Raw genomic sequence first — 24881 nt, 5'->3', positions numbered from 1 at the left:
AGACAGAAAACAAGTGGTGGGAGGGCAGAGGGAGAGAGAGAGAAAAGCAGGCTCCCTGCTGAGTAGAGAGCCTGATGTGGGGCTCCATCCCAGGATCCGGAGATCATGACCTGAGCCGAAGGCAGACGCTGAACCAACTGAGCCACCCAGGCACCCCTTTTCTAATAATTTTATACTTTAAATGTTATATATATGTTCTATTATACATTTTAAATTAATTTTATAAAGTGAGAGATTTAGCCTCAAGTTTCTTTGTTTGCTTGTGTTTTTGTCTGTGGATGTCCAGTTGCTCTAGCACCATTTATTGAAAAGACTATCCTTTTGCACTGAATTGCCTTTGTGCCTTTGTGCCTTTGTCAAAAATCAGCTGAGCATATGTGTGGGTCTATTCCTGGGTTCTCTATTCTGTTCCATTGATTTATATGTCTATTTCTCTGCCAACATTACAATGTTTTAATTACTGTAGCTAAATCATAAGCCTTAATATGAAATAGAGTGATTCTTCTCACTTTAGCTCTCTTTTTTGAGTGTGTTAGTTCTTCTAGGTACTATGCCTTTCCATATAAATTGTAGAATAAGCTTGTCTATGTCTACAAAAAACCCACAATCCCAGTAAGGATTTTGGCAAGAATTGCATTAAATCTATAGATCAATTTGGAGGGAACTGACATCTTTACTAGGTTGAATCTTCTTATACATGAACATATTATGGCTCTATTTAATTTGCTTTCTTTTATTAGCATTTTGTAATTTTCAGCATTCAGATCCTTTATGTGTTTTGTTAGGTATATACACTGTATTTCATTTTCTTTATAACTGTAAATAATACTGTGTTTTTAATTTTGGTTTCCATGTAGCCTGTGTTACTATATAAAAACATCCATTTATTTTCAACCTACCTGTGTCATTAAATGTGAAGTGAGTTTCTTCTCACTTCAAACACCAAACCAAACCAAACCAAACCAAACAATACAGTCACAGTTATGCTGTCTGACAAAGTACAACTTAGTAGCTTTGTGAGTCTTCATTGCAATGTTGTTTAGACATTTCTACAGGAAGGGGCAAAACCACTTTAGGGATCAGATTCTGATGTTCAGGGATTATCAAGATTGTGCTACCACTGTAGTGAATTAACAAAAAGGAAACTGATCTCTATGAGAATCTCTAGCTGGGGTTTTCGATCGAAACTCCAGGCTTAAAGAGAAAATTCCCGTTCCTTCATCTCCATTCCCAGGGCGAGCTCACTCTCTGGCATCCAGTTTCTTGGGGGTGAGTTTTCTTTTAGAAGAGTCGGGAGGAGAAGTAAGGAATAGGAGTTCAGCTCAAGGCGAGGGATTCCAGGAACGGAAAGGGACAAAAGCGGGCTGATCCCAGCCAGGTATCTCTCCCTGGTGTCTCTTCCAGAAAGACCCTGGGCCAGGCCTCAGGGAGACAGTGAGACAAAGAGCGCTCTGTGCAGGTGGAGAGGAATCAGGGCAAAGCCCCGGGCTCGTGGAAGGCCTGGCTCTGGAAGTCCCAGGCCTGAGAGCCTGGAGCGTCTGGGGCAGGGAAGCCCAGTCCCTTACTCTGCGTGTTTCTCTTCTCGCTCTCACAACCTGTCAGGTTCTCCCGTCTGGATACCATGACGTAGTCCCAGCTCGCACTCCCACTGTCCGGTTTCTAGAAAAGCCAACCAGCGTCACCGCGGTTCCCGGCCAGTCCGTGCCGCAGACCCGCCGGGACTTAGTTCCTCCAGACCCCAGGGATGCGAGTCGTGATGCCCCGAACCCTCGTCCTGCTGCTGCCGGCGGCCCTGGCCGTGACCGAGACCTGGGCGGGTGAGTGCGGCGGCGGGAGGAAAGGGCCTCTGCGGGGCGGGAGCGAGGGGACCGCGGGGCGGGGACGCGGGACCCCCGGGGAGGGCGCCTCTCCTTCGCCCCCGCCCCAGCCCCCCAGCCGCCCCCGGCCCCGCCACGGCCTGTGCTCCCCCGCCCCTCCCCGCCTCCGCCCTGCTCTCCCGCCCTCGGTGCCCCTCCCCTGCCCTCCCGGCCGCCTCCCCCTGGGCCCCGGCCCCGCGCCGGGACGAGGGTCGCGCGGGGTCTCAGCCCCTCCGCGCCCGCAGGCTCCCACTCCATGAGGTATTTCCACACCTCCGTGTCCCGGCCCGGCCGCGGGGAGCCCCGCTTCGTCATCGTCGGCTACGTGGACGACACGCAGTTCGTGCGGTTCGACAGCGACGCGGCGAGTCCGAGGATGGAGCCGCGGGCGCCGTGGATGGAGCAGGAGGGGCCGGAGTACTGGGACCTGGAGACGCGGATCGCCAAGAACAACGCACAGAGTTTCCGAGGGAGCCTGAACGTCCTGCGGGGCTACTACAACCAGAGCGAGGCCGGTGAGCGACGCGGGCCCGGGTCCCGGTCACGACCCCCATCCCCACGGACCTGCTGGGGTCGCTGGTTCCGAGCGCCATCCTGAGGCTGCGGGACCCACCGGTCCCCCGATCCAGGAAGAGCCAGCGGACGCTTGAGCAGTTCTACTTTCTGTTTGGATTTCATCTCTTTCTTGTCCGGGAAGGGACCATGGGGGGGCGGAGGGGACTGAAGGCGGCGGTGGGGCTGCGGGGCGTGGCTGACCGCGGGGCCGGGGCCAGGGTCTCACACCATCCAGGTGATGTACGGCTGTGACGTGGGGTCCGACGGGAACCTCCTCCGCGGGTACGGGCAGTTCGCCTACGACGGCGCGGATTACATCGCCCTGAACGAGGACCTGCGCTCCTGGACCGCGGCGGACACGGCGGCGCAGATCGCCCGGCGCAAGTGGGAGGCGGCCGGTGAGGCAGAGAACTGGAGGAACTACCTGGAGGGCACCTGCGTGGAGTGGCTCGGCAGGTACCTGGAGAACGGGAAGGAGACGCTGCAGCGCGCAGGTTCCAGGGGCCGCAAGGCTTCCACGATTTCCCCTCTGGCTGAGGCCTCCTAAGAGGATAGGAAGAAATGGGATCCATACCAGTATATGGCCCTCCCGTGGGTCGGGTCTGGAGACTAACTCCGCCTGGGTTTTCAGACCTGGTACCGGAGTGGCCCTAAGAGTCTGCCTTTCTCCTAGGGACCGTTGAGGGTTACAGTCTCCCCAGGGATGGAGGAGGAGACCATTTATGAAATAACTGATGAGCGTTTCCCTTTGATTCACAGTGCCATTGGGAACCTTGGGGGATTTTCTTAGGCTTTGTTCTCTGTCCCATACCCCATGTGTTTGGGGTCTGACTTTACCTATTCTGAGTCACTTGGCCTCCAGCCAGGCTAGGACCAGAAATTCCTTTTTTTCCTCACAGAAACGTGCCTTCTACACTGGGCCATCTCACCCTAATTCTAGAACTTTCCAAACAAGAAGAGATTTTGTGTTCAGGCTGGTGTCTGGGTTATTGCTCTCTTTCCCCACCCCAGTTGTCCTGTTCATTCTCAAGATGGCCACATGAGAGCTGCTTCAGTGGACCAAGACAGATGTAAAGTTCCTGAATTTTCTTTCCTTTTTAAAAAATTTTTACATTTAAATTCAGTTTACTTAACATATACTGTATTATTAGTTTCAGAGATAAGATTTAATGATTCATCAATTGCATATAACACCCAGTGCTCATTACATCACCTGCCCTCCTTAATGCCATCACCCAATTATCCCTTCCCTCCACCCACTTCCCCTCCAGCAACACTGTTTGTTTCCTAGACTTAAGAGTCTCTTATGGTTTGTCTCCCTCTCTGATTTCATCTTATTTTATTTTTCCTTTCCTTCCCCTATGTTTATCTGTTTTGTTTCTTAAATTCCACATATGAGTGAAATCACATGGTATTTGTCTTTTGCTGACTTATTTCACTTAGCATAATACCCTCTAGTTCCATCCATGTTGTTGCAAAGATTTCATTCTTTTTGATGGCTGAGTAATATTCCATTGTGTGGAATATTCTTCTTTATCCATTCTTCTTTATCCATTCATCTGCTGATGAACATCTGGGCTGTTTCGATAGTTTGGCTGTTGTGGACATTGCTGCTATAAATATTGGGGTGCATATGCCCCTTCAAATCACTGTGTTGGTATCCTTTGGATAAATACCTAATAGTGCAATTGCTGGGTTGCAGGGTAGCTGTATTTCTACCTTTTTGAGGAACCTCCATACTGTTTTCCAGAGTGGCTGCACCAGCTTGCATTCCCACCAACAGTGTAAGAGGGTTCCCCTTTCTCCGCATCCTCGCCAACATCTGTTGTTTCCTGAATAGTTAATCTTGGCCATTCTGACAGGTGTGAGGTGGTATCTCATTGCGGTTTTGATTTGTTTTTCCCTGATGCCAAGTGATGTTGAGCATTTTTTCACGTGTCTTTTAGCCATCTGGATATCTTTGGAAAAATATCTATTCGTGTCTTCTGCCCATTTCTTGACTGGAGTTTTTGTTTTTTGGGTGTTGAGGTTGATAAGTTCTTTATAGATTTTGGATACTAGCCCTTTATCTGATAAGACATTTGCAAATATCTTCTCCCATTCTGTAGGTTGCCTTTTAATTTGTCGATTGTTTCCTTTGCTGTGCAAAAGCTTTTTATCTTGATGAAGTCCCAGTAGTTCATTCTTCCTTTTGTTTCCCTGGCCTTTGGAGACGTGTGCAAGAAGTTGCTGCGGCTGAGGTCAAAGAGGTTGCTGCCTGTGTTCTCCTCTAGGATTTTGATGGATTTCTGTCTCACATTTAGGTCTTTCATCCGTTTTGAGTTTATCTTTGTGTATGGTGTAAGAAAGTAGTTCAGTTTCATTCTTTTGCATGTGACTGTCCAGTTTTCCCAACACCATTTGTTGAAGAGACTGTCCTTTTTCCATGATGGATATTCTTTACTGCTTTGTTGAATATTAGTTGAACATACTGTTGAGGGTCCATTTCTGGGTTTTCAGTTCTGTTCCATTGATCTATGTGTCTGTTTTTGTGCCAGTCCCATACTGTCTTGATGATGACAGCTTTGTAATAGAGCTGGAAGTCCGGAATTGTGATGCCACCAGCTTTAATTTTCTTTTTCAACATTCCTTTGGCTATTTGGGGTCTTTTCTGGTTCCATACAAATTTTAGGAGTATTTGTTCCATTTCTGTGAAAAAAGTGGATGGTATTTTGATGGGGATTGCATTGAATGTGTAGATTGCTCTAGGTAGCATTGACACCTTCACAATATTTGTTCTTCCAATCCATGAGCATGGAACGTTTTTCCATTTCTTTGTGTCTTCCTCAATTTCTTTCATAAACGTTCTATAGTTTTCAGAGTACAGATCCTTTACCTCTTTGGTTAGATTTATTCCTAGGTATTGCAGGGGTTTTGGTGCAATTGTAAATGGGATCAATTCCTTGATTTCTCTTTCTTCTGCCTCATTGTTAGTGTAAGAAATGTAACGGACTTCTGTGCATTGATTTTATATCCTGCCACTTTGCTGAATTCCTGTATCAGATCTAGCAATTTTTTGGTGGAGTCTTTTGGGTTTTCGACATAGAGTATCATATCATCTGCAAGGAGTGAGAGTTCGACTTTTTTGCTGATTTGGATGCCTTTTATTTCTTTTTGTTGTCTGATTGCTGAGGCTAGGACTTACAGTACTATGTCGAACAACAGTGGTGAAAATGGACATAACTGCCATGTTCCTGACCTTGGGGAAACCTTCTCAGTTTTTCCCTGTTGTGGATGATATTCACTGTGGGTCTTTCATATATGACTTTTATGATATTGAGGTATGTTCCCTTGATCCCTACATGGCAGAGAGTTTTTATCAAGAAAGGACACTGTATTTTGTCAAATGCTTTTTCTGCATCTATTGAGAGGATCATATGGTTCTTGTCCTTTATTAATGTGTCTCACACTGATTGATTTGCGGATGTTGAACCACCCCTGCAGTCCAGGAATAAATCCTTTTAAGGTACAGTTGGATCCTGTTAGCTAGTATCTTGGTGAGAATTTTTGCATCCATGTTCATCAGGGATATTGGTCTATAATTCTCCTTTAAAATGGGGTCTTTGTCTGGTTATATGTATCTGTGAATATATATAGGATATATATAGAATATATCTGTGACGTCCAGCTGGTGCAGTGTGTCATCCAAAGCCCTTGTTTCCTTGTTGATTTTCTGCCTAGATGAGCTGTCCATTGCTGTGAGTGGGGTGTTAAAGTCCCCTAGTATTACTGTATTACTATCAATGAGTTTCTATAATTTTATTATTAATTGGTTTAGGGGCATAAATATTTACAATTGTTAGATCTTCTTGTTGGATAGACACTTCTATTATGCTATAGTGTCCTTCTTCATCTCTCCATTAATTTTTGGTTTAAAACCTGGTTTGTTTGATATAAGGATGGCTACTCCAGCATTCTTTTGATGTCCACTGGCATGATAAATGGTTCTCCAGCCCCTCACTTTCAATCTGGAGGTGTCTTTGGGTCTAAAATGAGTCTTTTGTAAGCAGTATATCCATAGGTCTTGTTATTTTATCCATTCTGATACCCTATGCCTTTTGATTGGAGCATTTAGTCCATTTACATTCAGAGTAATTAGTGAAAGATATGAATTTAGTGCCATTGTATTTCCTGTAAAGTCGTTGTTCCTGTAGATTGTCTCTGTTCCTCTCTGGTCTTTGTTACTTTTGGGCTCTCCCTCCACTCAAAGGATCCCCTTTAATATTTCTTGCATGGCTGGTTTAGTGTTCACAAATTCCTCTAGTTTTTGTTTTTCCTGGACACTCTTTATCTCTCCTTCTGTTCTGCATGACAGCCTTGCTGGATAAAGTATTCTTGGCTGCGTATTTTCTCCATTTAGCACCTTGAATATATCACGAAGTCCTTTCTGGCCTGCCAGGTCTCTGTGGACAGGTCTGCTGCCAGCCTTATATGTCTAACCTTATAGGTTAAGGACCTCTTGTCCTGAGGCGCTTTCAGGATTTTTTCTTTATCTTTGAAATTTGCAAGCTTCCCTATTGTATGTCAAGGTGTTGACCTATTTTTATTGATTTTGAGGGGGGTTCTCTGTGCCTCCTGGACTTGAACTTCCCCAGATTAGGGAAGTTCTCAGCTATAATTTGTTCAAATAAACCTTCTGCCCCTTTCTTCCCCTCCTCACCTGGGACTCCAGGATCATGACCTGAGCCGAAGGCAGTCACTTAACCAACTGAGCCACCCAGGCGCCCTCAGTAATAGCATTTTTAATGCCTGACTAGATTTTAGTTCTTTTATTTCTACATTAAGGGATTCTCAGTGTCTTCTATGCTTTTTTCAAGCCCAGCTAGTATCTTTATAATCATTTTAAATTCTAGTTCAAACATCTTATATCCATATTGATTAAATGCCTGGTAGTAAGTACTGCCTCCTGTTCCTTCTTTTGGGGTGAATTTCTCCATCTCATCATTTTGTCCAGAAAAGAATAGAAGAATGAGAGAAAAAACAACAATAACAATGACAACAGGAAAAAAAAAAACAACAGAAAGAAAACAAAACAAGAAATAAAAAACAAAACAAAAAACTAGATCCTTGGTGTGTTTTGGTCAGCTTATTAAGAGAAACTAGATCCCAAAATAAGAAAGACAAACATATATATACAAAAATAAAATAAAATTCAATGGAAGGAAACAAAAATTTAAAAAATATATAATGTATATATAAAATTTAAAAAGAATTAAAAAAGAATTAAAAAATAAGAAAATAACAAAAAATAATACTGAAGTACTAGAGAATAAAAAACCCCATGATGCTATATACTGGTTTCCCCAAGAGCTGAAGCTTTGCAGCCCCTGTGATCAGTTGTCCCTGCCAGTCTTCTGGGGGCGGGGCGTGTTGCGCGGATTCTCCGGGGGACTTTGCCCTGGTGGGATTGCTCCTCCCTGGCAGAGGCCGGGCCCAGTGTAAGCAGCTCTGGACTCCACCAGGTGGCGCTGCTTTGCTCCCCGAAGGCTTCCAGCTCCGCTGCGCGGGATCAATACGGCTGCACCGTGCTCTCTAGCCGGGAGCTGAAAATGCACCCCCCGACCCCCTTCAGTGAGCCCGCACCGAGAAGCAGTCACTGTGGTCTCCCTGCTTGCCCTCGGAACTCTGTTCACCCAGCCTGTGACCAAGCGATTTTATGTCAGGCATGTGACCGAGTTTCAAAACTCCAAACTGGACGGACTCCCGCAGCGTGGCCCCCTGCAGTTCTTCCTGGGGGGGAAGGGGGGTCTCCTGTGCTCTCCCGCCTGCTGGGCCGGCTCGGAGAGTGGTTTGCCGGCTGCGCAGCGGTTCCCGGGTTAGGACAACACCAACACCGAGCAGAAAGCCGGCGCCTAGACCCGCTGATTGCAGCCGGCTGCCCGCTCCGACGCCCGGGAGCCCCGCCGCACTCAGGCACCCCTGCTCTTCCTGCGAACCCGGGATCCGGAGACCACACTGTCCCACCTGGATTCCGCCCCCGGAGCACCTTTAAGCCAGGGACGTCCCTCACTGGAGCCGACTTCTAGAAGTTCTGATTTTGCGCTCTGCTGCTTCTAACACTTTGCCGTGGCCTCCTTAAGCAAGCTGTCTCCGCTCCGCCGTGGCCTCCGCTATTTCACCCCGGATTCACGTCTCCACACCTCCTACCGCCCAGACTGGGGTCGCTTTTCTGCTTGTAGCCTTGGAGGCTTTCTTTTGTCACATCTCCCGTTGATTTATTGGGTGTTCAGAATTATTTGATAACCGTCTAGCTGATTCCAGGGACCAGCTGAACTTAGGGTCTCCTACTCCTCCCCCATCTTAACTCCTCCCTAAGTTCCTGAATGTTCTGACCCTTCTCTTCAGATCCCCTGAAGACACATGTCTCCCGCCATCCCATCACTGACCATGAGGTCACCCTGAGGTGCCGGGCCCTGGGCTTCTACTCTGGGAAGATCACCCTGACCTGGCACCACAATGGGGAGGACCTGACCCAGGACACAGAGCATGTGGAGACCAGGCCTGCAGGGGATGGGAGCTTCCAGAAGTGGGCGGCTGTGGTGGTGCCTCCTGGGCAGGAGCAGAGATACACGTGCCATGTGCAGCATGGGGGGCTGCCCGAGCCCCTCACAGAGAGAAGGGGTAAGGAGGGAAACTTGGGCACGGAGCCTCCTGTCAGGGACATGAGGAGCTCCTGTGGAGAACTTCAGGAGGGTTGGGGCTGAGAGCTGGGGGGCAAGGCCCTCTCCTTATCTCTTCCCAGCGTCCCCTCCTCGGCCCCCCATTCCTGTCGTGGGCATCGTGGCTGGGCTGGTTGTCGTTGTGGTCACTGGTGCTCTGGTGGTTGGAGCTGTCATGTGGAGGAAGGAGGGCTCAGGTAGGGAAGGGGGCTGCTCTGAGTTTTCTTGTCCTTGTGCAGTGTTTCAAGCCCAGGTGGAAGTCTGTCCTGCCTTGTTTGTGGGCAGAGCCGACCGCACTCATGTGCTCGAGCACCGTGCGGCTCATGGCTCCATTCACCGTAGTAAAGCACAGGTGAGAGTGAAGGACAGATTAATCACCCCAGTGAATGTGATGACAGACCCGATTCCCAGCAGTCACAGGTCAGAGAGCAAGGTCCGTGCTGAGGACAGACTCCAGGAGGACGGTCGGTCTCGCCCTGCCATCTCTTTTCTTCCTGTCCCTGATCCTGCCTTAGGTCTGCGGTGACCGTTCTGGAAAGTTCCCTGTGGTCCAGGCTATCCGTATCATCTAGGATCTCGGGCCCTGCCTCCTCCATGGCATCCCATGGGATGTTTTCTTTCCCAGGGGGAAGAGGAAGGAGTTAAGCTGAGGCTGCATGTAAGTATGGAGGGGGTGATCCCTGAGACCCTGAGACAGTGTAGACGGGACCCCTCGGGGAACTCACTCACGCCACAGCTCCTCCTTTGGTTTCATCTCCTGTGAGTCTGACCACAATCTGTCTGTCCTGCCCCAGGCAGTGACAATCCCCAGGGCTCTCTCTGCTCCTAAAGGTGAGACCCTGGAGGGCCTGACGGGAGGAGGGGAGGGGGGAAGGGGCCATGACTGGGTAGCGGGGATTCTTTGAGGAGGATACTTTGAGCATGTGGTGGGCTGTTGAGAAAGTCTACATGTATATGACTGACCTGAATTTGTTCATGATTATTTCCTTTCACAGTGTGAGCCAGCTGCCTTGTGGGGGACAAGCGACGCAAGATGTGTTCACTTTCCCACCTTGTGACATCAACACCCCTGATTTCTCTCTCTGCAAAGGGCATCTGAATGTGTCCGTGTTCCTATTAACGTAACGTGAGGTGGGGAGACTGCCCCTCTCCGCACACGACTGCCCCCCTCTCCCCGCCCCGACCGACCTGTGTCCTCTTTCCTCATCTGCTTTTGTGTTCCAGCCGAGGGCGAGTGGGCCATCTCCTTCTCTGTCTTTACTTTATGTTACACTGAGCTACAACTTCTTACTTCCTTGTTGAAAATAGGACTCTGGAGGTAAATTGGGTTTTTCCATTTCTTGTCATGAGGAGTGGATGAGTTAGTGAAAGGAGAGGCTTCCTAAAGTTTGAGAGAAGAAATCAATGGAAGCACTGAGAACCTTCCAGAATCTGCAAGTTTGGTGTGCTGGGTCTGCTCTAGGTGGGGACAGGAAAAGGCTGCTAGGAGCCTCGTGTGGAGGAGCCTCATGCCCAGTTGGTGCTCAGTTCAACGGGGGTGTGACATGGTCACTGCTCAGGTGGGGAGTCTCTCTGCTCTCTTGTCCTTGTCCCTCCAGTAGGACCTGGGATGACAGAGCCTCGGACATCACCCAGACCTTGTCCTGCCTCCGGGACTGGCCGTGGGCAGCAACGTTGCGTGGCCGGGTCAGCCTCGGCTCAGGCCTGGGTTGGGCCCCCGGCCCATCTTTGGGTGTTTCTTTGCTGTTCCTCTGTTTCTGTAGAGGACTAGGCCTATTTTCACGTTCGTGTGGGAGTCTGGTCTCACTGAGCTTCGGGTGTCTCCTGTCTGACAGTGGCAGGAGGTGGTTGGCCCGGCGGTGTCTCCACAAGGCCCAGGGCAGCCCCCGTGCCGGGAATCTGTAGTATCCAGAGTTATTTTCACACGCAGTCAGGACTTGCCCTCCTTCTGGGGCTCGGTTGTTCTTCCCATCTTTTCCCCAGTCTTCTCGGACGACCAGACTCTGGATTAGCAGACGGGGGCGTGCCGGAACCTCGCATTTTAAATTCGTTGCTCTTACGTCCCCACCTCTGCTTGCCTGCGCTCTGCCCTCCTGATCCCGTGCGGGCTCCAGTCCCAAGTCAAGGAGCTACGGACGCAGCAGAGTCTCCTTCGATTTCTGTTCGGCTGGGAAGGAGCACCTGTGAGTCGAGGATGGCGGTTTGTTGGCAACGGGAATGCCCTTGGTGTGCAGGGCAGGTGCTGTGAGAGCAGGGAGGGAGGGAGGGGACGGCGCGGTGAGGGAGTCCGGGGCGCTGCGGAGGGAGGAGGGGCAGCGGGAGGGCTGACCGGGCCGCAGCGGCCGCAGAGTGAAGGTAGTGCCTGTGGCCTGGGGAGGTGCTCCACACTCGTCACCCCGTGACTGGCGTAGGTCGTGCGCCACAGACGGGACACGCGCGTTTCGCGTCTGGGAAAGACCTTGAAGTTCTGCTGGTCTTCCCAGCACACTTTGAGCCGCGGGAACGAAGATTAGGATTCCCCGTGGCTGTGCCTCAGCCTTGCTCGTGGGGCTTGTTAAATCGGGGATTCCTTGACCTGGTGCCTAATCCTCGGAGCCTGTGGGTCTGGGGCCTGGTGCTCAGCCGGATGGGGAGCCGCTGAGGTCGCGGGGAGAGCAGGCCAGGGTGGGCGGGGCATTAAAATCGCATTTACGTCTGTCCCCCCGCCCCCCGCAAAGAGGAGGGAGGACGTTTGCTGTCGTGTGCGGGGTGATGTGGGAGATGCACGTCCTTGTTTCATCGCGGGTGTCGTGGGGGGAGCGTCAGGGAGCGGGTCGCATTGGGACGGCGCGCATCTGCGGACGCTTGCTCCCCGCAGCTCTTCCTCTGAGCAAACGCTGCGGTCCGGCGCCGCCCGACCTGAGACGACAGGTAGTGCGCTCACACACGCGTCGGCCGGGCGTCCTCTGCGTATGTGACGTGTGGCCTGGGGACCAGCAGGGACAGGCTTAGCTGCGCGGCCCGGGGCCCGAGCCGTCGTGCCACCGCAAGCCCGGCCTCTGCCGCGGGCACAGATGTCCCCGCGCGCACGGCGGACTCCGCTGAGGCGGGACACTGGCCGCCGCGGCCGCGCGTGGGCCTGGGGTCGCACTGCCACTCACGTCACCTGTCACACGCCTCGTGCGCAGTGGCAGCCTCTGTCTGTCAACGGGTCGTGCGTCGGGTCCAGCGTGTGCCCCCCTGTCTGGCGGAGCCGCGGGCCGGGTCCCACTGGAAGGCTGTGGGGAGAAGAGGTCCGCCTCTTCTGCGGAGGGAGGAGAGAGGCGGGCTCCTCCGGAGGCCCTGACCGGGCAGTTGTCCTCCTGTGGGAAGGCCGCTGGGGTGCTGGGGGCGCGGGATGGAGAAAGCGACTCATCGCGGGTCCTGGAGCATAGATCGGAGGCTGCAGCTCCATCAGGTGCTTTGTAGGCGCTCAGGCTCGGCCGAAGGACCACGTGGCTAATAAATGACAGTTCTCCTGTCGTTCCCTGGATGGCGCGTGGTGAGACCCAGCTGTTGTCCACTGCAGTTTGGCCAGTTGGGCCGGTGGCCCGATGACTCAGGGCGTATGTGCCCTGCCTTTGCTCTGGCAAGGACGAGAACACCTGTAAGACATGAGCGGGTCTGTGTGCGCCGACGTGTCCGTGAATGTTTCTGTTTCGCTGTGCAGGGCGCTACTCTGGGACGAGAGTCTCTAGCATCTGTCAGCTTTTACGTGACCGCTGCCAAGCACAAAAAACCAACCAGCGAAGGAGCCCAGAGCACCGGCTTGGCTTTCTAGGGTAGCTGGAGTGTCCCGCAAAGTCGGGACTGTTCACGCACCACAGGCCAACTGGGCACATGGAAGGTCAGGTTCTTCAGCAGTTCATGGCTCGGGCAGCCCCCAGCTAGCACAGAGCAAGGAGCCTCTTCCAGTAGCAGAAAGGAAAGGATTGTCAAGGCAGAGGGGAGGGGAAAACAGGAAACTATGAGTAAATGAGGCCTTGTTGTGAGCGAGGGGGCCCGACTAAGGGGAAAGGAGGCGGTCTCCCGGCGGCGTCCGTTCAGCGCTGAGCAGGACGTTCCGGTGGCCGATTGCAGGTCGCATTTCTGGGAGAAGGTGAAGCTGCAGTAGGTTAAGTGTGACGTTCTCCGTGGTGCGTAGCATCAGTGACTCCATTCTGGGCCTGCTTTTTCCTTTTGTAACAGGACCGTGAACAGCTGGTCGCAGACGGACGGACGTGATAGCCATGCTTCAGCTCTGCTATCTTTGCTCCTGGACGAGATGAGGTACAGGGTTAACTTGCTTGCTTTTACTCTGAGTTTCTCTTTGTGGAGCAGAGAGGGTTTCTTCCCCCACCTGACCAGCTCTCTGATTCCCTGTCACCACCTGGGTGTCCTCTGATTCATTCATTTCACATCTGACGCTGTCCACCTGGAGTGAGCATGCAATGCACAGGCGGAAGGACTCATCTGGCAAGATTGCCCTCAGCTCACGAGCAAGTCTCCACTCTCAGGTTCCCATGTCCCCTGCGCTGTTGTTCAAGTTGGCTACAAAGTTGGGGGTACCCTGGACGTTCAGTGATTTGCTAGCATGACTCCTAGATCTCAGGAGAATTCCATGCTTACCGTTACGCTTTATTATAAGGATCCACACGAGCAGCCGGATGAAGAGGTGCAGGAGTGTGGGAGCGTGCAGGTCCCCGTGCAGGAGCCTCTGTCACTGTGGACTTGGAATGTGCCACCCTCAGAGCACGTGGACGTGTTCGCCATTTCAGAAGCTCCGTGAACTCCATTGTCGGGAAGATGTCGTAGAAGCTTCATGACGTAGGCATGCTTGAGTCAGTCACTGGCTGTCGGGGATGGAGGTCAGCCTCCAGCGCCTCTCCCCGGAGGTCGGGGAGCGAGGCTGATGGCTCCAACTCTCTAACCATGGCTTGGGCCTCCTGGTCACCAGCCCCAACCTGAAGCTATCTAGGACCCTCAGCCAAGTCATCTCATTAGCACACTAGAGACGCTCTTATCTCTCAGGAGATCCCAAGGGCTTGGGGAGCTCGGTGCCAGGAACCGGGCACAGAGACCAAATATTTGTATTATCCCACAGGCCACGCCCTGGTCTTTGACCACAGGTCCCGTGTAGCAGTAGGACCGGAACTGCAGAGATGCTGACACGGTACCCGCGTCCCACTGACAATTTGCCCACCATCCTACTGGAGGACAGGGTCTCCCAGGGTCGCTCCGGTCTGCTGGGTCCGTTCAGTGTTGCCAGGTTCCAGAAGCAGGAATGTCCACACAGCGTACGGCTTTTTCTGTCAGGCATCTGGGATAATTGAGCTAAGAGACAGTGTCATCTTCTGCTCACACTTCTTCGGAGGGGTTAATGTAATATGGGATTCCCCTCGTTACGTAGCGAATTTATCCATTCCTTTAACCTCAGCTACTATTTCTACTTCTCTGCATTTATACCCAACTCTCTGCCTTTGAAGGGACATCATGTGTGGCTGCTGTGCTGGTCTACACTGCGGGCAGCAACACTAGCCTGGCAAGCCCCCCCCCACCTCAGTCCACTCTCGGTCGTAGAGGGGAGGGTCACACCCGGACAGAACTGGCGGGTAAGGGGCCACCAGGTGAGGTAGCTGTGCTCGCCGTCAGCCCCAACTTTGCTGGATGGGGTGAAGGCACAGCCCTCCCCTCAGGCCCTTCGGATTTCCCACATCAGGATTTAACGAAGTAGTTACGGTGTCTTGCTTCGGACCGCGTCCCGTTTCTGGCACGCACACTTGCATCCCTGCCCTGAGACTCGGCACCGGGTAGGATGAGCGAGTGCGGAGGTGAAGCACAGTCGTACCGATGTCCTCTCCCTTGGGAAGGACTGTAGAGTCACACTGAAACCGTCCCCTACCCTCCTCCTCCGATCCCCCAGGAAAAAGTGTGTAGTGGGGACCGTCCTGTAGCCCCGCTCACGCGGGGTGGGAGCACACACTTGGGAAGGTGTGGAAGCCAGCGCTTCATGCCTGTATGGCCCCAACACCCTGTTTTCACAACGTCTCCGTTGCCTGTTCCCATTGTCCATGAAGCTGTTACTCTGTCAGCATGTCTCTCTGCCCTTTGTGGGACATTATGGTTTGTCACTGTTTTTTTGGTGTGAGGAAATGTCACCGAGCATTCCAAACTGGTGCAGTATCTTTTTTTTCACATGTGCACCAATAGGCATGTATAAGAATGTTCTCAGCAGCACTATGTATGATTGCCCCAAATGGGAAACGACATAAATGCATATGACAGGAAAATCGATACATAAATTGTAGCACGTCCATACAACGGAATACCACGCAGCCCCGAAAAAGACTGGCCTGTGGCTACGCCCTATACCGTGGGTGAATCTCACGGACAGGGCACCGAGTGAAAGAAGCCACACATGCAAGAGTATGACTCTTTGTATGTTCAGTTGAGGATCAGGACTAATTTATAATGTCAGAAGTCAGAGAGTGGTTACCTTTTGTGGTGACGTATTGACTGGGAATCTCTGCGAAGCTCAGCGTGCTCGGCATCTTGCTCTGGGGGGTGGTATGTGGAGGTGTGCACGTGTAAAATGTCACTGAGCTGTCCACACAGGACCAGTCCTCTCTGTGCTTTTTATTTTTTTAATTTTTAAGTGATGTCTAGCTGTGTTTTGTTTTCTTTTTTTTGGTTTTTTTTTTTTTTAATAGCACTCTGACCAGTTGCATCTACCACTGGGTGAGCAAAGCCCAATCCAGAATACGAGTTCCTGTCAAGGCCCATTTGTAGCCCCTCGGGGTTACCGGTACTGCTCTGACTTGCCAGCTACGGTCAAGGCTTTCCAACAGTTTGGTTGGCAGCCAGAACAGTTCTTTTTGGTATTTGGGGCCACAGAGGATGCAAGTGGACTATAGAGTTTCAGCCCTTCTCTGCATTGCCACAGCCCCCACGGTCCCCTTATTTCACTGACCTACGTGGCTACCTCAAGAGAGGACGACACCAGGATACCCACTCATCCATTTCAGTCAACTTCCAAACTCAGAAGGTGGTTCTTGTGATGAGCATCACCATGTCCTCCTTTAATGCACCCCTCAAATTCCGGTAGTGATTGAGGGTCCGGCCCCCATGTGGTTATCCCTTTAATAGACCTTGTTTCCATTGCCCTGCTGCCTGACCATGCGGCCTGGTTGTTGGCCACTGCCCATGAGCTGGTAAATTCAAAACACAGGAGCTTTTCTCATTGTTCAGTTTTTTCCCTACTATGTATCAACATAAACATTAAAACTACCCTATGACTGAAAGACAAAATAATCCTGAGCCTGATATAGCCTTGTAGTCTTGGATAATGTTGGAAAAACACTCTAATGGAGAGGACAGTGCCCAGAAGAATTCCATGAAAAAGTAACAATTCAAAAATACTTCTACACACTGCTTAAAAAACAGTATGAGAAAATTAATACTAGCACATCGTATATAATCTTCTGTAACCTTGATTTTTAAGAAACACAGAAGTCAAAAGCTTGGTGAGCTGACCTGCATGCAGCGATATAACAGTTCTCCTGTACTAAAAGCTGGACTTTTAAAAAACTAATATTGTAGTGCTTAATATAATGATTTTAATCAGCAGTGGCTTCACTTTCAACTGGACCCCTAATAAGTTTTCAAATTCCTTTTTCCTGCAGAACCTTTTGGTTTTGCAAAACTTTGCTTATGTGCATTCTGCTTTGCGTGTACTTCTTCAAAAAGGAAGTCTGCTGTCAATTCATCCCGATTGTCTCTCTCGATCTTTCCTTCTTTTTTTTTTTTAAGATTTTATTTATTTGAGAGAGAGAGAGAGCACACAAGCGGAGGAGAGGGGCAGGGAGAGAGGGAGAAGCAGGCTCCCTGCCAAGCAGGTAGCCGGAAGTGGGGCTCGATCCCAAGACCCTGAGATCATGACCGGAGCTGAAGGCAGGCGCTTAACCCGTTGAGCCACCCAGACACCCCATCTTGATCTTTCTAATGACATCCATTTGTAGTTATCTTTCTACAATTTCTAACAGAGGGCTCTTGCAGCTAGAATATAGCATCCGTTATCCAGGCATTGAATAAATAAAAACTATGGACTCCAAATAGTCTCCTTCATGGGAATGTTCGTACAGGAAAAAATGGTAACGTGCTGAATCCTTGGGAATTCTCTTTGGCAAATCTTTTAGTTCTGTATTTGTTGTGTTGGCCAAAATAATAATTTCGTTTTTATGTCTGTTTCCAACTGCACATAGTTGAGCTGTTACTTAATTTTTCCAAAGCCTGAAAAGCTTCTCGAGAAAGAGGAAATGCTACTCCTTGTAGTGTTGATCTTCGTGCCCACAGCCATGTCAGTTTGTACCTCATTAATTTTAATCTGCCGTAATTCTTCCTCAGCTGCAGTCAATGGGGCAGGAGAAGATTGTGCCCGCACGTGTTTTTTATATCCATGTAATGATGCATCTTCCTTTACTGTTCCAAACACTTCGTCTTTCACGTGGCCACCTCCAAACTCCTTTTTCAGAGGTGCTCTCGTTGCCGCACACAACATTTTTTGACGATCACGAGAATGTTCTGGAGACCAGACAATGAGTATCCATTCATATCCCTGGCATTCTGAGAGTCTAACCTGAATACTATATAGCACGGTTGTTTGTCCCCTAGGAGGGGTAAAACAAAGGAGTCACAGTCCTTCCCCTGGGAATCTGAAGGCTGACTACATGATCCGATCACGAGTTTCTCATTTTCAATAGATATTTTTAGAAGTCGGTATTTTCTATTTCTCGCTCTGGCAAAGGTACCTCTAACATCCTCACTTGCTTCAAGGCGCATCTGATGGGACGTGGCGGCGGCCGCGGGCTCCGGGCTCTGGCGCTAAGTCTGTGCAGAGACATTTTGGCACGAGTGGCCTGAGTGTCATCCGGGTGCCAGGAGCAGCAGAGACAGCAGTTCCAACCAAGGGTCAGGTGTCCTGCATCAGAGGGTTCAGTGACCTCTGCACCCTCAGCTGAAAACTTCCCCAGTTTGTTGTTCAGGGAGACACTGCTTTGGGAAATACCCGCGGTGTTCTCCTTTACTTGTCAGTAAAACCCTTCCTTTTCCTCCTCTTTGGCTTGATTGAGTGTTTTGCCTTGAACCCACCAAGAGGCGAGCCTGACAACCTCACTTGGCGTTTCCTTTTTTTTTCCCCTCTTAATATTTTATTTATTTGAGAGAGAGAGCACAAGCAGGGGGCGCGGCAGGCAGAGGGAGAACGAGAAGCAGCCTCCCCGCGGAGCAGGGAGTGGATGCAGGCTCCATCCCAGGACCTGGGATCGTGATCCTGGGATCATGACCTGAGCCTAAGGCAGACGCTTAATGATTGAGCCACCCAGGGGTCCCCTCCAGCACAATGTGTAATAGAAGTGGTGAGAGTGGACATCCTTTTCGTGGTGCTGATCTCAGGAGGAAAACAACCCGTCTTTCACCATTAGATAAGATGTTAGCTTAAGGGTTTTCATAAGTGCCTTTAATCAGATTGAGGAAATTCCCTCTGTTAGTAGTTGAGTTTTCATCATGAGAGGGTGTCCGATTTTGTCAAATGCTTCTTGTTCATCTGTTGAGATAAGGATGTGGCTTTTGTTTTCTAATATAGTAATATGCTGTTTTACGTTGATTGATATGGATGTTTAACCTATCTTGCATTCCTGGAATAAATTTCATTAGACTTGTATTTAACTCTTTATATGTTGCTGGATTTGATTTGCTACATTTTGTTGAAATCTGTGTGTGTGTATCTACATTCATAAGAGATACCGGTCTGTAGTTTTCTTGTCTTATGATATCTTTGTCTGGTTTTGGTATCTGAATAATGCTAGCCTGGTAGAGTGAGTTGGGTTCCCTCCTCTCCTTTTTGGAAGGGTCTGTAAAGAATTGTTATTACTTCTTTCAGCATTTGGTATAATTCACAAGTGAAGCCATTTCGAACTGGGCTTTTATATGGAATAGTTTTTTCTTTTTTAAAGATTTTATTTATTTATTTGAGAGAGAGAATGAGAGAGCACATGAGAGGGGGGAGGGTCAGAGGGAGAAGCAGACTCCCTGCTGAGCAAGGAGCTCGATATGGGACTCGATCCAGGGACTCCAGGATCATGACCTGAGCCGAAGGCAGTCGCTTAACCAACTGAGCCACCTAGGTGCCCTATGTGGAATAGTTTTTGACAAGTGACTCTATCTTCTACCTTATTATAGTCATATTCAGATGGTGTATGGTATAGGTATAGTCCGATTCTTGAGGCAGCTTTAGTCGTTTGTGTCTTTCAGCATTTTTGGCTATTTTATGCAAGTAAGTTAATTATTTGGCATGTAATTGTTCATCGTAATCTCATAATCTCTTTATTTCTGTGTGGTCAGTCCTAATATCCCCTCTTTCATTGCTGATCCCAGTCATTTGGGTCATTTCTCTGTCTTTTTCTTTTTTTCTTAATGAGTCCAGTTAAAGATTTGTCAGTTTGGTTGATTATCAAAGGATCACATTTGATTTAGATAGTTCCCTACATTGTTACTTTCTTCTCTTTTCTCTATTTCATTAATTTCTACTCTAATCTTTATTTTTGCCTTCCTTTTGCTTGCGTTTGGTTTAATTTGCTCCTCTTTCTTCTTTGACTTATCGTGGAAGTTTACGTAATTGATTGGAGATGTTTCTTTTTCATATAATTTATAGCTATATATTTCCCTCTCAGCACTGCTTTAATAGGACCCTCTAGGTTTTGGTAGGCTCTGTCTTCATTTCTATTAATCTCAAAGTATTTTCTGATTTCCATTTTGACATCTTTGACCCTTTGATTATATAGAAGTGTGTTGTTTAATTCTGCATAGTTGTGAGTTTCCCAAATTTATTCCAGTTATTGATTTCTGGTGTCATGCCACTGTAATAAGAGAACCTATTTGTATTATTTTTACCCCTTTAAATTCACTGAGGTTTTTTTTTTTTTATGGCCTAGGTTATGGGCTTATCCTCAAGAAAGCTCCATGTGCATTTGAAATGAATGTATATTCTGCTCATGGTTGGAATGTTCTATAAATGTCAGACTTACACTGTTGTTTTATAGTATGGTTCAAGTCTTCTTTATCCTTATTGATCTCTGCATAGTTGTTCTGTCCATTATTGAAAGTGATATATGAAGTTTAACTATTATTGTCATATGGTCTGTTTCTCTCTCAGTTTCTGTCAGTTTTGCTTACATGTATTTGGGTGTTGAATTATTAGGTGAATATATGTTTAGAATTGTTTCATTTTTCTGATGACTTGACCATTTTATCGGTATAAAGTCATCCTGTTTATCTTAGTAGCATTTTTAAAGTCCCTTTTGGCTAATGAGTGTATCCACTCCAGCTTTCTTACGGTTGTTTGCCTGAGATATGTTTTCCATCCCTTTGATTTTAATCTATTTGTAACTGAGATCAAGTGCGTCTACTGTAGACAGCATAGGTGGATCTTGTTTTGTGCTCAGTCTAACACTCTGCACTTTGATTGACTTATTTAAGCAACTTACTTGTAATGTTAATATTGACACTGTTGGATTTATGATGCCATTTTACTTTTTGCTTTTTGTTTTCCATGCCTCACTCATTTCTCTCTCTCTCTTTTTAAAGATTTTATTTATTTAAGAGAGAGGGAGAGAGAGAGCGCAGAAGCAGGGGAGCAGCAGAGGGATGGGGGAAAGAGAAGCAGGCTCCCCGCTGAACAGGGACCCAGATGCAGGGCTTGATCCCAGGACTCTGAGATCATGACCTGAGCAGAAGGCAGGCACTTAACCAGCTGAGCCACCCAGGTGCCCCTCAACTCATTCTCTTTTATTGAAAACTTCTTATTCAGTGAATAAACTGTAATATTTTCATATTTAATCATTAATCACTCTATTTTGTAGTTATTTTCTTAAGAGGTGCTTTTGCTTTTGCATTTTTTCTATATTTTAAATTTTGTGATTTTTTTCTTTATATCATATCCGTAATATATATTCAAATAACATAAGTTTATATATTTATATCATATGCTGGTCATGTTGTATTTTATGTCTTGATGATTCCAATATTGAAGTTTCATGAGCTTTTTACTACTCATTCTCCCTAAAGTTACTTAATCACAGTCTTTCTTCCATGTGAACTTTACATTTCTTGCCCTGGGTTGTTTTTTTTCTCTGTGCAATTTTCTGTGTAAATTTTTTGACACACAGGTTAAATAGACATTTCCCTAGAGAAATTTCTTTCTTACAATTTTTGGGTCATCACCAATCCAGGACAATTATAAACTAAACTACTTGGCATGAAGGTATTTTGGCCCAATAGCCAATGGTAAAGAAATTTTGGACTACAAATCACAGGCGGCTTAGTCCGTGTCTGCAAATTTTTTGAAATAGTTGTTTGCTCACTTTTTCCTGACTCAGAGGCAAATTTCCTTAGAATGTTCTTGTACTTGAAGGTAGAACAGATTTGATTTGTGTCACCTCATTCTGAGGCTATGAATCTTAGGTTCCCAGATTTTTAGGGAGGGGAGGTTTCTTCTGCTCCTCACATGAAGAAATTCTTGGCATGATTTCCTCTTTATGACCCATGAGCCTCAGAAGCCAAGCTAAGATTTTCTAGATTGGAAAAATGCCCTAAGACTCAGAACTGTTCTCTCTGGCTTATGGCCCATATTTATTTTGGGCTAATGGATTATTCTCTTGATTGTTCTACCACACTTTGGATGATTTTATGTTTTTTTTCTATCACTCTACTTTGTTCTACTTTGGATGATTTTATGTTTTTTTTCTATCATTTTTAGTTGTTCTAGGAGAAGGGGCAGACTTGTTTTTAAAATTTTTTTTAAATTTAAATTCAGTTATCCAACATATAGTACATCATCAGTTTCATATGTAGAATTCAGTAATTCATCAGTTGCATATAACACCCAGTGCTCATCACCTCACGTGGACAGGAGGCAGCCTTAAACCTTAGTCTACTGTGTTACTGGAAATGGAATCCTCATTAACTGTTTTTCATTTCTGCTATTTATTAGGCACCAGAGTAGGTGCTGGAGTATAAGTCACCTAAACCAATGATGATTTGTGTCTTCTGTGAGCCAGCACTGGTCTGTGAACTGTTAATCAGCCCTTAAAAAGATACATAGAGAAATTGAAAGTGAGTGTAAGCAAGAAAGCTCTACCTTCTCCTGTCTGAGACTGGTCATTGCCAAGGAAACCTGAGCATGTCTATCATGTCATTGGATCTGCTAAACACTGTGATAATTAGCTGTTTGTGGACCAGAGATGAAGTAGAATAGTGTCTACACTGGAACGGGTTTTCATACTTTTGTGGAGGCCACATAAAACCAAATAAAATTACACACACTCTCCCTAGAAATATGTGCATGTAAGAAGAAACATAAAATGTCAGTGTATATGTGCGGATCATCTAAATGATACAGATCTGGGTTTTTAATCCCAGGAAGAGACCAAGGCCGGGAGAAGATATGTTGAGCAATCACTTCATCACCCAACAATGCTAGTCCACTTACGTGTGAGTAGGAACTGGAGTAGATAAACGCTGGGCCCCCAACAACCATCAGGGGAATAAGTTGAAAGAGGCCATTTATGAGTCACTCCTTCATCCAAGCAGACTTGAGAGCCTACAGCGTCCAGATCAAGTTCTAGTCTCAGATCACGACTCCAAATGGCGAAATTTGTCGTCCTTTTCCATTCCTGGTCCCCAACGTCCGTTCCCAGAACTCGTACCTCTCTTCCCACATGAAGGAATTCCACACTTAAAGAATCTTGTTGGGGACAGAGACCACCTCCATCCATAGAGAGGAGAACCCACTTTGCCAGTCTTGCAGTTGGACGTGACATGAAGCGTCAACAGTCACGTGACCCCCTGCCAGACTCTGACTCAGGACACGTGAGAGACACACTGGGACAGCGTCCATGCATTGGGCGCAGGGGGTCCGAGCAGTGTCACAGCGGGGTCATGCAGCGGTCAGGGCAGCAGCGATAGCAGTCCCAGCCTCAGGGCCCAGTGTCCTCCCTCAGGGGAGTCAGTGGTGTGGACAGGGGCATCGATACCCAGTAGCAGGGTGCTGGCTGTAGGTGGGCCTCCATCGAGGGTCCAGCGTGGATTCTGCTCCCGGCTGTGTAGCCTCAAGCCTGTTCAATGGCTTTCTTTGAAATAAAACAAGGCCTCAGACACCCTCTCCGTCCCTAAGTCTCTCTGTAACTGTACGTACGTATCCCAAAGAGTCAGTAACCCACGTAGGAGATTCCAAGAGCAAGATTTCAGACATTTTTACCAGCTTTATGGAGATATGCTTGACATTCACCCTTGTGTGAGTTTAGGGGTACAACCTGATGATTGATACATTTCTGTACTGGTAACGATTACAACCATAGCATGGTTAACATGTGCATCATGTCACATGGTTACCATTTCCTTTTGTGTGGTGCAGACATTTAAGATCTACACTCTCAGTAATGCAGAGATTTTATGTGTGAAACACTGGATGCCCTCTTGATTCCTCCTTCTCACCACCCAGAATGAAGCCATTAGGAAATGTTGCAAAGTCCATCTGTGAATATCTCCAGCTCCCAATCACTTCCTAGTAGCTTCCCTCCTCACATCCCAGATGTACAGCCCGCATCCCCCTCCTGGGACACGGCATGGGTTTCCTACAGGTTCCTTACTGGTCGCTCTCCCTGCACCTCCCGATTCTGCACAGAGGCAAACAGATGCTGCTCAAGAAAGTCAGTCGCATCGATCTGTTCATTCCTGTAACTCCACGCCTCCCGCAGAGAAAACTCAAAACCCTTTTAATAGCCTCAGGCCTCCTTGACGAGGCTGACATCCGACCTCACGTCACCGGCTCTCTGCTCCAGCCCCGGTGGCCTCCTCACCCTTCCGTGAACACAGGACGCGCTCCTGTCCTAGTGCGTGTGCCCTGGGGGTTCCCTGCCTGGAAAGAGCTCCCCCCCCAGACCTCCTCTGACACAATTCCTTCATGACCTTCAAACCTCTCAGAGGTCACCTTCTCAGTGAGGCTCCCTGATCCCTGGAGTAACGGAGCCATGGTCCCCGTCCCAGCACGGTGCTCTGGGTCACCTTCCTCAAAGCTCCTGCCAACTTCCATGTAAACACTTCCCTTATTACTGCGCTTACACAGTACACAGTTCACCTCTGCATGACACTGGTTTGCACGGGGCGTGTGCACCTGGATGCGGACTTTTCTACAGTAAGTACTGTCCACGCACTTTCTCTTCCTTATGATTTCTACTATTTTGTCTACCTTCATTCATTGTAAGAACACAGTATATAGTACATGTAACATGCAAATGTGTGAAGCGACAGTTCATGTTATCAGTAAGGCTTCCAGTCACCAGGAGGCTGTTAGTTCTTATGTTTTGAGGGAGTCAAAAGCCATACTTGGATTTCTGACTGCACGCGGGGGTCACTGCCCCCATCCCCGCATTGCCCGAGGGTCAAGTGCAGGCTGCCCCTTACACTACAACTAATCTCCACAAGAGCCGCATGTTTTCCCTCTTCTTAGTCTCACTGAGCTGTCCCAGACGTAAACATAGCGTGTCCTGTATGTGGCACATGACAATTATCAGGTGAATGAATGAGCAGCTAGAGGACCTCCCTCTTCTAGATGCGCCTCAGGCTCAGCTGATCCATGGCAGCTCCCCCCCGCCCCCCATGCGCCCACCTCGCCAACCGGGCTGCCTCTCTCTTCTCACAGGGCTGCCCTCCCCTCTCTCTC

The 24881-nt window shown here is 48.4% G+C and overlaps 1 protein-coding gene and 1 pseudogene across 1 annotated transcript; one reads left to right on the top strand and one right to left on the bottom strand.

Moving 5' to 3' along the window:
- The first annotated feature begins 1664 nt into the window (after positions 1-1664).
- On the top strand, positions 1665-9169 carry LOC123842937 (class I histocompatibility antigen, Gogo-C*0203 alpha chain-like). Its single transcript, XM_064597357.1, has 4 exons — positions 1665-1817; positions 2102-2371; positions 2630-2905; positions 8796-9169. Exons 1-4 carry the CDS (start codon positions 1745-1747, stop codon positions 9152-9154), a joined length of 978 nt encoding a protein of 325 aa, XP_064453427.1. The 5' UTR covers positions 1665-1744; the 3' UTR covers positions 9155-9169.
- Positions 9170-16948: 7779 nt separating this feature from the next.
- LOC123842620 (twinfilin-1-like) lies at positions 16949-17663 on the bottom strand (annotated as a pseudogene).
- Positions 17664-24881: the final 7218 nt, after the last annotated feature.

The sequence above is a fragment of the Mirounga angustirostris genome, unplaced genomic scaffold (genome assembly GCF_029215605.1).
Source record: "Mirounga angustirostris isolate CCGP_5_RB_7025 unplaced genomic scaffold, mMirAng1.0.hap1 SCAF_8, whole genome shotgun sequence".
In the NCBI taxonomy this organism is placed as follows: domain Eukaryota; kingdom Metazoa; phylum Chordata; class Mammalia; order Carnivora; family Phocidae; genus Mirounga; species Mirounga angustirostris.
This window is presented reverse-complemented; position numbering and strand designations above follow the sequence as displayed.

Bases quoted from the DNA above. Each gene is read 5' to 3' on its own strand.
- LOC123842937 (XM_064597357.1), top strand. From the start codon at position 1,745: ATGCGAGTCGTGATGCCCCGAACCCTCGTCCTGCTGCTGCCGGCGGCC. The intron at 1,818-2,101 runs GTGAGTGCGGCG...CCGCGCCCGCAG, and splicing joins CGTGACCGAGACCTGGGCGG to GCTCCCACTCCATGAGGTAT. The intron at 2,372-2,629 runs GTGAGCGACGCG...GGCCGGGGCCAG, and splicing joins CTACAACCAGAGCGAGGCCG to GGTCTCACACCATCCAGGTG.